This window comes from Muntiacus reevesi, chromosome 5 (assembly GCF_963930625.1).
Source record: "Muntiacus reevesi chromosome 5, mMunRee1.1, whole genome shotgun sequence".
Taxonomy (NCBI): domain Eukaryota; kingdom Metazoa; phylum Chordata; class Mammalia; order Artiodactyla; family Cervidae; genus Muntiacus; species Muntiacus reevesi.
In genome coordinates, this window is record NC_089253.1 from 44,042,051 (window position 1) to 44,054,237 (window position 12,187).

At 62.8% G+C, this 12,187-nt stretch overlaps 1 protein-coding gene across 2 annotated transcripts; it reads right to left on the reverse strand.

Annotated features, from left to right (window-relative positions):
- Positions 1-1,434: 1,434 nt before the first annotated feature.
- MRGPRF (MAS related GPR family member F) lies at positions 1,435-10,994 on the reverse strand. Of its 2 annotated transcripts, none has more exons than XM_065936601.1 (3): positions 10,776-10,994; positions 7,544-7,656; positions 1,435-3,291 (listed from the first exon to the last, which is right to left on the reverse strand). In XM_065936601.1, exons 2-3 carry the CDS (start codon positions 7,589-7,591, stop codon positions 2,308-2,310), a joined length of 1,032 nt encoding a protein of 343 aa, XP_065792673.1. In that variant the 5' UTR covers positions 7,592-7,656; positions 10,776-10,994; the 3' UTR covers positions 1,435-2,307. The 2 variants fall into 2 exon arrangements, with proteins under 2 accessions (XP_065792673.1, XP_065792674.1); XM_065936602.1 differs by lacking the exon at positions 10,776-10,994 and adding an exon at positions 9,966-9,987.
- Positions 10,995-12,187: the final 1,193 nt, after the last annotated feature.

Consider the following 12,187-nt stretch of genomic DNA (forward strand, 5'->3'; position numbering starts at 1 on the left):
AGCCGGCAGGGAGGCCCCGGTTGAGCTCCTGGGTGGGTTGCGGACAGCTTCCTACGGGGGACTCAGGGCTGGAGGCCTGGGGTGGGGGCTCCTGAGAAGAGGTGAACTCCAGGGATGCACTGCGCCCTGAGGAGCCAGTCCTGGTCGGCCTCCTTGGGCACCTGTAGGCCTGGAGGCCTTCCTGCCGTGTGGGGGCCTGAGCTTTCCAAGTGAAGGGTCCAAGTCCCGGCCCCGGTCCCCCAGTGCGTGTTGTCAGGACCCCGTCTGGTTTCTCCGGGTCCCCAGGAATGTCAGTGGCGCTGGTCCCCAGCTCTGCTCTCCGGGGGTTCCGTCTGGTGTGTGGAGGGGGTGCTGGGAAGGGTGCACCCCCGGGGCTGGGGCAGGGGATGCGGGCACCGGCCCCAACACCAGAGCTCCCGGAACCCTGGCCTCTGGGCCACACGGAGCAGGGGCCTTGCTGGAGAGGCAGCCGGGGCGGTGAGAACAGGGAGGTCAGGAGTGGGGGCCTGAGGGGGCCTGTCCTCGGGGCCATGCACTTGAGGGTCAGCCGGCCTGAGGGGGTGTTGCGGCCTGAGCTCCGGGATCGCCCGGGTGAGGCAGGAGGGCATCCAGGGTCTCCGGACAGAAGGCCAGCCGCCGGGCGGAACCACTCCCTTGGAGGGCAGTTCCCTCCATCGGCCGCCCTGCCCACCCCCACCCCCGTCTCCACAGAAGGGGGCGCTCTGCTCCAAGGGCCCCCGATGCCTCTGCCCTAGGTCTCTCCCTGGGGCCTGTGCGGTCAGCGGTTTCCTCAGATCTTCCCACAAAGGGGCGGGGGTCTCAGGTTGGATCCACGGGCTGTCAGGGGCGAGGGGCGGTCAGGGAGTCGGCCGGCCCGGCCCGAGTGGAGGCCGTCCCCTGGGAGGGGCTCGAGGCTCTGGTTGGGAAGTCGGGAGGTGCCGGGCACAGGGTCGCCAGCCCGCCCCAGAGACCTCAGGACAGAGAGTTCTGGAAGGCGGGAGGGGCACACAGCAGGAGATGCAGCGGCCCCCGGGGGCGGGGGTTGTGGGGGACCCCACGTGGACACGCTGTGTTCTTCCCGGGCTGGACTGTATCAGCCAGCACAGAGCCCGGAACTCAGGAGGTGTGATGAAAGCTAAGTTTCCAGAGGGAGCCGGGGGCCGCGGGTGGGTGGGAAGGGCACGGGGGTTAGCCAACAGAGGGTAGCGTGGGGATCACGCTCCCCCGGGCAGAGCAGTGGACACCGTCCCTGGAGAGGGAGCAATTGGGGTGTAGACAGGCCCGCCAGGAGCCGGAGCATGAGACCTGGGGTACGGAGCAGGCTGTGCGGGGAAGGGAGCGCGGAAGGGCAGCCCACCTGGGCCTCGGATGCCCGTGGGGTCCTCAGCGTGGGCACAAGCCCCCGGACAGGACAGAGGGCAGGAAGTCCTCCTCAGTGCAAGATAGAAAACGTTTATTGATACACATTTACTGTCTTTCATAAAACCTCCGATGACCAAGCTGGGCCCCGTGCCTGCAGGTGGGCTGGGGTGGCCAGGGAGAGCCCGTGCCCGCTCTCAGACGGCCCCCCGGAGCCCCGTGACGGCCTGGATGGCCCCCTAGAGCCCCGCGGGCCAGGCAGACGGCGGCTCGGATGCACCAGCCGGCACGGAGTCAGAAAAGACAGCGAGTCACTCAAGCCGGCCGCGGCTCCTTTCTGCGTCCAGCTACTCGGCAGGACAGAAGGCCCGCCATTTGGGCTGTCCAAGGGCTCCCCAGAGGCGGGAACGTCATCTGCAGAAAGACGGGACCCCGAGGTGCTTAAGGGCAGCTCTCGCCGGCAGCGCCCTTTCGTGGCCATCTGCTCGCAGGGTCACCTTAAGAGGACGAACGGAGCCAGGAGGTGTCTTCACGGCAGGAGGAAGCTGCTGGCCCGACGGGCGATGGTGCGGGCCGAGTCCTTCTCGGGGAGGGCTGCCTCACCATGGGGCAGAAGGTGGACAGGGCTGGGTGACGCCCTCTTCTCCCTTCCTGACCACCCTGGGGCCAGAAGGAGCCCCATACCCGGCTCGCGACGTGGGGGCGACTTTTGTACCGCGGCTCAGGGGAGGAGGGGGTGGCCGGGGGAGCCTGGAAGGGTCACAGGGGGCTGTCTGTCTCGCTCCCCCCTCCCCAGGGGAGCCTGTGGCCTGGGAGAAGGCGGCTCGCAGGCAGAAGCAGCTTTCTCTCCCTGCGCTTGGGCCCCAGGGCTGCTGCCAGCTCGCGTCCCTCTGTCAAGGGTCTATGGAGGCCACGTGGGCCCGGCCTCGCCTGCAGGCGCCCGGCCTCTCAGGAGGCGTTCCCCGAGGGACACTGCATCTCCAGGGTGACCGTGTTGGGCGTGCCGCCTCCTGCCTCCCCCGGCTCGGCCCCGTCCCGCAGGGCCCGCTGGAAGACCACCCTGAGAGGCTCCCACAGGCGCTGCGACTTGTCCCTGCCGGCCAGGAAGTAGACCACGGGCTTGGCGCAGCTGTTGATGCAGAGGCACAGGTCGGTGACGTACTCGGGGAAGGGCGCCGGGATCCGGAAGACCCAGAAGAGGAACCAGTCGATGCCCAGGTAGATGGAGGACACGAGAAACACCGAGACCACGGCCAGGATGACGTGGTTGAGCTTGGCCGAGCGCTGGCGCCGCCGGGCCCGGCACTCCACATGCAGGATGAGCGCTAGGCAGGGCAGCACCATGAGCGGGCAGAAGACCAGGAAGAGCAGGATGCCCAGGAAGGCGTCCATGTGCCCGCAGCCCGCCCCGGACGCCTGGCGGCCCAGGAACACGCAGAAGTAGTTGTGGACGCAGGTGACCAGCAGCGACAGGGCCCAGAGCAGGGAGCATGCCACGGCCGACAGGCGCTTGGGCCTCCGGCGCCAGTACCAGGCGGGAAAGATGACCGACAGGCAGCGCTCCGAGCTGATGGCTGGCAGGAGGCTCACGCCGGTGAGGACCATGCAGAGCGCCACGATCCGGGACACGGCGCGGACGTAGTCGGCAAAGGGGCCCAGGAAGCCCCCCGTGTTCAGAATGGAGAACACGGCCTTGCTAAAGAGGTAGCCAACGTCCGCGCTGGCCAGGTGCAGAAAGTAGACGGAGAAGGGGCTCCTCTTGATGGAGAAGCCGAAAAACCAGAGGACCAGCCCGTTGCCCACCAGGCCGCACAGACAGAGGAGCAGGAAGATGTAGTTCATGACGGCCGGCGGCGGCAGCATGGTGATCTGCTCGATGGTCAGGAAGCCGCGGCTGTAGAGCTCGGGGGCCTCGCTCACGCCGGGACACATCTGCGCAGGAGCAGAGGGGGAGGCGCAGTGAGGGGGCTGGTCTCCACTGGCTTCCAGGTGGGCTAGGTTCCACCCCCAGGGCGTCCCGCTGGCTCGGAATCTGCCTTTAATGCAGGAGACCCAGGTTCGATCTCTGGGTGGGGTAGAGAAGGAAATGGCAACCCACTCCAGTATTCTTGCCTGGGAAGTCCCATGGACAGATGTGTTGGTGGGCTATAGTCCATGGGGTAGCAAAGAGTCAGACAGGAGTGAGCGACTAAGCATGTATGCAGGCTCCACCCCCAAACCCGCGCCTGCCTCCAGCTGAGCTAGGCTCCACCCCCAAACCAGCACCTGCCTCCAGCTGAGCTAGGCTCCACCCCCAAACCCGCACCTGCCTCCAGGTCTATTGGTCCTGATGACAGACTTGGCTTTGGAGCAACGAATTGGCTCCAACTGGAGCAGAAGACACCCCTGATCTACCACTCTGTGCCTGAGTCTGGAGCTGGCAGCCTACCAGAGTGATGGTGAAAACAGTGAAAATGATCAGTCCCTCATCAAGGGACCTGACATCCCACGGCCCGGAAAATGTCCACATGGTGCAAGAAAACTGAGGAGCCTTTCTACACGGAAGAAAACTAAAGGGGCATGACCAATCATGGCAGGGCTGTAAGCCTGGATTGTACTGTGGGTCTATCCATCGCTGCGGAGGCTATTACGGGAATGACTGGGGAAGTGGGAATACAAACCATGTCTAGATAACGGTACTGGACCCATGTTGCGCTTTCTGAACAGCAGTGCACTGAAGATGCACTGGAGCTGCATGGGAGGGTCCTTGATCTTAAGAAGATACAGGCTGTTTGGGGGCAAAGTGCATTGGAGTTTGTAACTTACTTTCTTTTTAAAAACTTTTAAAATATTTATTTGGCTGTGCTGAGTCTTAGTTGTGGCGCATAGGATCTTCACTCTTCCTTGTGGCAAACGACGTCTTTAATTGTGACAGATGATCTCTTAAATGCAGCATGTGGGATCTAGTTCCCTGACCAGGGATCGAACCTGGGCCCCCTGCATTGAGAGCTTGGAGTCTTAGCCACTGGATCACCAGGGAAGTCCCTGTAACTTACTTTCAAATAGCTTTAGGAAAGAAAGTATCTTCAATGCACTTTTAAGACTCACAGACTTCCAGAACGAACTAGTGGTTGCTGGAAGAGAAGGGATAGTTAGGGAGTTTGGCATGGACATGTACACACTGCTACATTTAAAATGTATAACCAATGACATAGCACATGGAACTCTGCTCAATGTTATGCAGCAGCCTGGATGAGAGGGGAGTTCGGGGGAGAATAGATACTTGTACGTGTATATGTATATGTAAGGCTGACTCCTCTCCGGTGTTCACCTGAAACTATCACATTAGTTTGTGGCTATACCCCCATACAAAATAAAAAGTTTAAAAAAAAGATACTAGATAGAAAGTACAAGTGACGACAGGCTAACAGAGTCAAGGTTTAGGCAAATTTACAAAACTTGCAATGCTTCATACTAAAACATGAAAACATTTATTTAGAAGAGCAAACATCACTTGCAAGTTACCAAAACAAAAGTGAACCGTGACCCACAGTGGGATCAGAGAGACCTGGGGAATCAGGGTGGTCCCCTGCTGGGTCTGGGAGACCCTTTGGCTTTCTGGATCATGAGGGAACTGGGTCTGGCCAGGGGGTCCCTGGAGGGGGAGATGCTGGAGGCAGCGGCTATTTATAGAGCTGTGGGGGAGCGCTTCGGTGGTTTGACACTTGGTCTGGCTGTGTGAGTCCATCTGGCTAAATGTCAGTCTTGGCTGCAGGGTCTGGGCTGGCGGAGAAATGCATGAAGGTGGGCCAGGTGCCAGAAACCAGCGAGTGGGGGGACGATGGCACACTAGAGGGCACCTCTCCTGAGCAAGTGGGCAGCCGCTCTGCTCCAGCCGGGGGCTCCAGTGGGGACTGGTGGACTGTGACGGATCATCTTTCCCCCACTCTGCGGAGAAGGCAGAACTCGAGGCTGTAAGCTCTGTATGTGCGTGCTCACTCAGTCATGTTCGACTCTGCAACCCCATGGACTCCAGCCTCCCAGGCTCCTCTGTCCATGGGATTCTCCAGGCAAGAATGCTGGAGTGGGTTGCCATGTCCTTCTCCAGGGGCTCTTCCCAACCCAGGGATCCAGCCCGCATCTGTTGTGTCTTCTACATCAGCAGGTGGATTCTTTACCACTGAGCCATCTAGGAAGCCTTAATGTAAACTACCCCGATCTTTAAACATTCACATCTAAAAAAAACACTGTTTGGGCCAAGCACAACACGTCTTTAGAAGCTGATTCTGTTCTCAGGCTATCGATTTTGACCTCTCGTCCCAAGTGGCTGAGGCTGCCCAGAACACTGTCACTCCCCTGCCACACCCCGGCAGACATCACTCATCCTTCCCAGAGCTCTTTCCCACAGAGCCTGAACCTCACCTCCCTCTAAACGCCTGCAGGGTATCAGTTCCCACTGCTCATGACTCTCCCTCCAAAACAAAAGCAAAACAAACAAACACACAAACAAAACCCAGAAGGTTGTCAGATCAAGCCCACTCTGCTGCCTTCCAGATGGCCCCCCAGCTCTGGCAGAAAGCTGGGTCCTGAAAGATGGCTTTCTGGGTCTGACACCCCATAATAAAGGGAGAGCACTTTTGGCCTGGCTTTGGTCAAGGGGCATCTGCAAGCAGGGACTGGAGGGTGCTGGTAAACTTTGGGTTGACCCCGTGAGCTCAGGGCATGGGGTCCTAGCCACTGCCCAGCATTCTCTAAATACATCTACTGATGACTCCACATCTGTCTGTCTGTCAGCTCTCAAACCCTTCGTGCTGTGTGTGTGTGCGGTCGTGTCTGACTCTTGCGACCCCAGGGACTGCAGCCCGTCATGTCTCCTCTGTCTATGAGGTTTTCCATGCAAGAATACTGGAGTGGGTTGCCATTTCCTCCTCCAAGGGATCTTCCTGACCCAGGGATCGAACCTGCATCTCCTGTATTGGCCAGCAGATTATTTACCACTGCACCACATGGGAAGCCCATCAAACGCCTTAGCTTGCTCTAATCTCAGCCTTTCCTGTTGGTGGTTCTGACTACTCCAGGCCACAGAGTGGCCTCCTAAGAACCTCCTCTTAGCTGGGGAAGAGAGGCATAATCTACAAGACCACTGACTGAAGGAATCGGTGGAGGACCAGCTCTGCGCCCAAGGGAACGGGGCAGCAGGGGCTGCAGCTGACAGACCAGATCACTCAGAGCCTCTCGCAGGCTGGAAAAAATCTGCAATCCTCTCCGCAGAGTCAGAGCGGGAGGGCCGGTGAGTCACTGGGTGTGAGCTGCCACCCCGGCCACATACCACCTTGTAAAATGCCTGCCTGGAGCCTGGTCCCCTCCCTGGGCTCTGCCTCTTCTCCGGGGGTTTCTGGAGACTCTGGAGCTGGTCCCATCTCTGCTTCCCGTGGTGGCCACCCCACAGCGGTCACCATCAGAAGCAGGAAGGGGCTGCAGGCGTGGCGGGGAGGTGCCTGGAGCTATGGCTCAGGTCCTGGGCAGGAGTCCGGGCTCTGCTGGGCCTCTGGACTCACCCCCGTTGAGTCACTACACTGGCGTGAGCCTCGGTTTCCTCAAACATTGTACCCGTTAAACTCAAGAGGCCCTTCCAACTTGAGAGGGTTTTGCCCAGGATTCAGAAAAGAACTCCAGAGTTTCCAAGGGTCTCAGAGAAGTAGGGACCAGAGGGGCAAGGGCAGAAGGGGTGGGTCAGCCTGATGGACTGTCAGTCTCAGCTGCAGGATGGTGCCTGCGGGGGGAGGTAAGCCGTGGCGGCCGGACCCTGGGTGACACTGGTGGGGTGGGCCAGAGCCCCACGGAGCATGTGACTTCAGGGCCCCTTTGGAGCCAGTTTTGCAGGGCCTCCCGGCAGGGCCTAGCCATGAGAAATAGCTGACCACCCCATCCCCACAGGGAAGAGAGAAGACCTCTGGAGGTTGGTAACACAGGACAGGATTTGAGGGTGTCCAGGATGAAGGTACTGGGGATCCGAGGGACCTGGTAAGCAGCGCCAGGCCACACAGCCCAGGGGGCCCTGTCTGTCCCGAACTAGAGGATGGGTTCTGGGAGGCAGAGTGTGTGTGAGCAGGACATACCGGGGCGGCGTGCCCCTCCCATCACACCCATCCCGCAGGCCCCGGCGGAGGAGCCCCCTCTGTGCGGAGCTGATGGAGGCACTTGCCTTGTTCCAGTTGGTGGGGTGGGCCTCCCAGGAGCAGTTTCCGGCCATCTCCAGGCCTGGCCAGTCCACGTTCCTCAGGGCTCCGCTCACAGCTCACCGGCCTGCACAACCCACTGTGTGCGGCAGAAAGGGTCGCATCAGGGGGGTGGTGTCCTCCATGCCCGGGCAGACCCCTCCCCAGGCCCATAGGGCTGTCCCCTTGGAGGGCAGGTTCATGAGCCATTCCCTGGTTCCCCAGAGGCAAGGCCTTGTGGGAGGCATGGGGCTTCCTGCTGAGTCCAGAGTGGGTGGCATCCGTGTGCACTGCCCCCTCCTTCCCCGGGGAGGGGGTCCTCATTCACCCTGCTGCTGATACCTTAGTGACACCTCCTGGGGAAGAAGTCCTTCTCCTACCCAGCTCTGTCTGACATTCTGGAGCCAGATGGTGTCTGGGGATACGTTTGCACACATTTCTTGGGCACCACCTTTGTGTCCAGCCAGGGGTGGGACAGGGGTTCCGGGCAATTAGTTCCAGGAGGGAGCGTGGGAGAGAAAAGATCATTTCTGGCAGGAAGACTTCCTGGAGGAGGAGGCTTTCCCCTGGGCCTTGTGTTTGTATGGCATCACCAACTCGATGGACATGAGTTTGGGTAAACTCCAGGAGTTGGTGACGGACAGGGAGGCCTGGCGTGCTGCAATTCATGGGGTTGCAAAGAGTCGGACACGACTGAGCGACTGAACTGAACTGACTGGTCTTGCCCGTACACGTGCCTGGAAGGCAGGGCAGCATCAGCATTGCTGTCATCACCCACCATCAACCCCGGGTCAGTGAGAGCCTGCTCGCGGACAACCATCCTCCCGTCTGGTCCTGGGTTCCAGCGAGGAGGCAGGTGTAGTCACGCCCCTGTGATGAGGGCAGGGAGGTGAGGTCACCTCCCTGCGGGAGCTGGGGTGGGGGGCACTACGGCTTTGCAGATTTGTGTCTGCAGAGCCTAGACGGGCTGAAGAGGCAGGGAGGCTGGAGAGGCCAGCCCTAAAGTCGCTATGGTGGCCCTAGCTCCAGGCCGGAGGAGGAGTAGCTGGACTCGGCCGTGACTTCAGGTCCGGGTTGGGGGTGGGGGGCGGCTGGGAGGAGCGAGGGGTGGCCTGAGACTTGTCCATCTTGGCCCGGCAGAGCTCATCGGTGGACTTGCCACGAGTTTACTCGAATTGACCGCGGTCCCCAACTTGATCTCAGCCCCAACTTGGCAAGCACCCATCCCTTCCACCATACAGGTGGGAAACTGAGGCTGTGAGTGGAGGAGGGGCTTTGCGGGGGGGCCCCTCCTCCTCCTCCTGACTCCCCCGGAATTCCAACCCGGCTGCAGCCAGTCGAGGCCGCCCTCCATGCGCCCCTCCGCCCCGGGCCGGGAGGGTGGGCCCGGGCGGGCGCCGGTCATTGGCTGCGCGGAGAGGCGGTTCTTGAGAGCCGCCCGCCCTCTTTAACCACCGGCCTCCCGGAGCCCCCGGCGCGGGGTCGCCTGGAGGGGCCACCGGCGGGGCCGGCGCGGACGGCGGGACTTGCAGCCGCTGGCTGCGCGCGGGGTGGGAGCCCTTTTGCGTGATCCAGCTCGCGAGGCTTGAGCGGTGTGGGTCTGCAGATAGCGAAGGAGCGGGGCAGGGAATGGGTCGCAGGCATGCACATAACTGTGCCCCCCACCCCCGCCCCCGTGGCGGTCTTGACTCTCGTTGGACCCCTGTCCCCGTTGCCATGGACAGATCTCAACCTCCTTCACACGCTGGGACTTGTTGAAACTCTCCGGGTGCCTGCAGCCCTCAAACTGCCCGCCTCAGCCCATCTTCCGGGGAGTAGCTGCCCTTCCACCCTCTTCTTCCTCCACGGACCCTACTCTTCTGTTCATCCTTCCAGACCCACACCACCCCGAGGCCTGGGCCCCAGGCTCGGGCCCCAGGCTCGATGTCCTGACTTGGAGGGCCTCCACTGTCCCCCTCCCGCCAAGCTAGACGCCCCCCCCCCCCAGCACACAGATGCCCCCCAGGATCGCTGGCTGGGACCTGCCCGCAATGGGGCTGGGCACGCAGTGTTGACTCGAGGGGTGGCTGTCACTGTGTGTGTCTGAGCCCTTGCTGCCCTGCCACGGGCCATCGGAAAAGCTGTTACACTCACATGGAGGGACCTGAGAGCCGAGTTGAACCCCACGTGGGCCGTGGAAGGACATGTGTGTGACATGTGTGAGGGATGGATGCGCCTGAGTGCATGTGCTCCTCACACTGGGATCCGGCCTATGATAGGGCTAGCTTGCACTAACGCAGACAAAAGAAAATCTGCCAGCTCAGCTCACCGTGGACCCTCCCCTCAAAGCAGGAGCCCAGGGATGGGCCTCCAGCCACCTGCCTGCCTCCCAGGGCCCCAGGAAGCCCCGCATCTCTCACTTCCACCCACCATGCCCGGGGCTCCGAGCCCGGCCCAGCTGGCTATGCAGGGCTTTGCTCCAGGAGGCCTGGCTTGGAGGGAGCCAGCAGTTTCCAGTTTTGCCGTCTTCCCGGCCCCTTGTTTCCTTGGCTGGGGGGCTGCCGCCTGGGCTGGGTCTGAGACAGCTGGCTGTGGGGTGGGCTTGCGGCTGTCCCTCCCCACTGGACACAGGGGAGACCTTTTGGAATGCCTCAGGAACAGACAGCTTCGCCCAGCGCCAACACCCCACCAGGCACCGCCCGCCTGGGAGAAGGTGGGACGCAGCCGCCCAGCCTCCGTGGCTGAAGAGCCTCCTTCGCGGCTTATTCCTCGCTGTCTACCCCAGGGCCGGCCCCGAGCTGCCGGAAGCACAGTCTGCTTGCGTGACAGCAATGGGATGCTGCCTGCTGGGTGTTCCCCTTCCTGCCCTTCCAGAAAACTCACTTGGACGGCTGGAGGCTGGCAAGAGTAGGGGAGGCAGGGAGGGGGAGCCCCCACCCCCCGGAGGACAGAGCAGGAGCTGGAAGCCCAGGACAGATGGCTTGGGGGTCGGAGTGCCAGGGCCTGCTGCACAAGACGGGGGCTCTCAAGTGGCCCCGTGTCCTCGGGACTCCTGGGGCCTCGGATGCTGACAGCACTGCTCTGGGGGTCTCTGGGGGGGCTCCTGCTTGGAGCCATGTGATTTCCATGGGCTGCCAGCCTCGAAGGTGCCCACCTCTCTCCCCTTCCCTGCCCAGGCCTTCACCCTGCAGCCCCGGCTGCCGAGATGCCCTCCCCTGGACCCCGGGCGTGTGGCACTACCTGCAGCTGCGGGCCTGATCCTCGGAGGCCTCCCCTTGGCGGAGGGCTCCTCCCGCGATGCCCACCTCTGGTCCCGAACCACCGGGGCGGGCAGACCAGCCCGGGGCACTGCCTGGAGGCTCAGGAAAGGCAAGCTCGGAGTGCAGGAGAGCCTCGCCTGCCTGCCTGCCTGCCTGCCTGCTGGAGGAGATGGCTTTGGAAGTGTAACCCGCCCCAAACCCAATTCCAGGCCCGGCAGGAGGGGCGGGGTCGGGGAGGAGCAGGAGGGGCCGAGCCGGGATGAGGCTTTGGGAAGGAATGCCCCGCTCCGGACCCCCCCCCCCCAACCCCACTCCCACCCCGAGCCCCACTGGGAACTCAGCTCGCAGCCTGGTGACGTCACGTTGGCCCGAGCACTGCGGCCCGAGTCCAGCTGTGAATCTGCAGCTCCGAGGGGCTGCCCGCGGCACGCGGAGAGGGAGCGCCAGGCTCTCCGCTTGCCCGGTGCCTTCTCTTGGCCCCTCCCTGGGCATCTCTGGGTGTGCAGGCCTGGGGTGGAGGTGGGGGGTGGAGTGAGCCCCTACCGGTACCCAGGCACTGATAACGGAGCAGCCAAGGAGGCAGAGGGCGAGGGTTCCGGGGTGGGGCGGCGCTCGGACTTCGGAGAGGCCCACCAGGTGACTGCACAGCAGGGCCACCCAGGCGGCACCCCACAGCCCCTTCCACCCCGGACCCTGCCCAGGGCCCCCCTGCGGGCTTCTGGAGCCAGGAATTCCCTTTCCCCAGCCCTAATAGCAATCAGATGGCGCAAGTGGAAAATCACAGCGCTCGCCGGGGGCCGGACCGAGCAGGCAAACGGGCGGGGCTGCGGTGCCTGGTGCGTGCGCTGCTCGGCGGGAGGATGAGTCCGCCTCCCCCCAGCCGGGCGAGACCCCGCGGGGTCCTGGGGCACCGAGCCAAAGCCTGGGGGTGGGGGCGGCAGCGCAGGGGCCAGAGGGGGGTGGCCTTGAGGACGCGGAGGGTGAGGAGCGGCTTTCCCAGGCAGCCACCAGGGAGGGCTCTGCTGCCCTGGACCGACTTTCTCATGGCCCCGCGGAGCCCGGGGGAATTCTGAGCACAGCCTCTGCGGAACACACGGTGCCCACGCTGGGGGTTGCCTCGGCGGGCCTCGACTCGGCGACAGAACCCAGACACGGAGCTCTCCTGCACCTGCCCCGCGCCTGCAGCACCTCCGCGCCCAGAGGAGCACGATGTCCCTGCCGCCTGTGAACCTCCTAGGGGGCGCGGATTTTTCCCTACCGGGTCCGGCAGGCCAGGGGTGGGGGCGCCTTTTAGGGCGGGGTGGGGGGAGGAGTCGAGAATGCTGCAGTTCACGGCCACGCCCGAGGAGGAGGGGGAGGAGAGGCTGGGGACCCTCCCCTCCTCTCCCAGGC

What these genes read in the sequence shown, in the direction of transcription:
- MRGPRF (XM_065936601.1), bottom strand. Translation starts at nt 7,591, where the DNA reads ATGGCCGGAAACTGCTCCTGGGAGGCCCACCCCACCAACTGGAACAAG. An exon ending in ACCCCACCAACTGGAACAAG is followed by an intron (nt 3,292 to 7,543) that starts GCAAGTGCCTCC and finishes GCTCCTGCGCAG; the next exon opens with ATGTGTCCCGGCGTGAGCGA.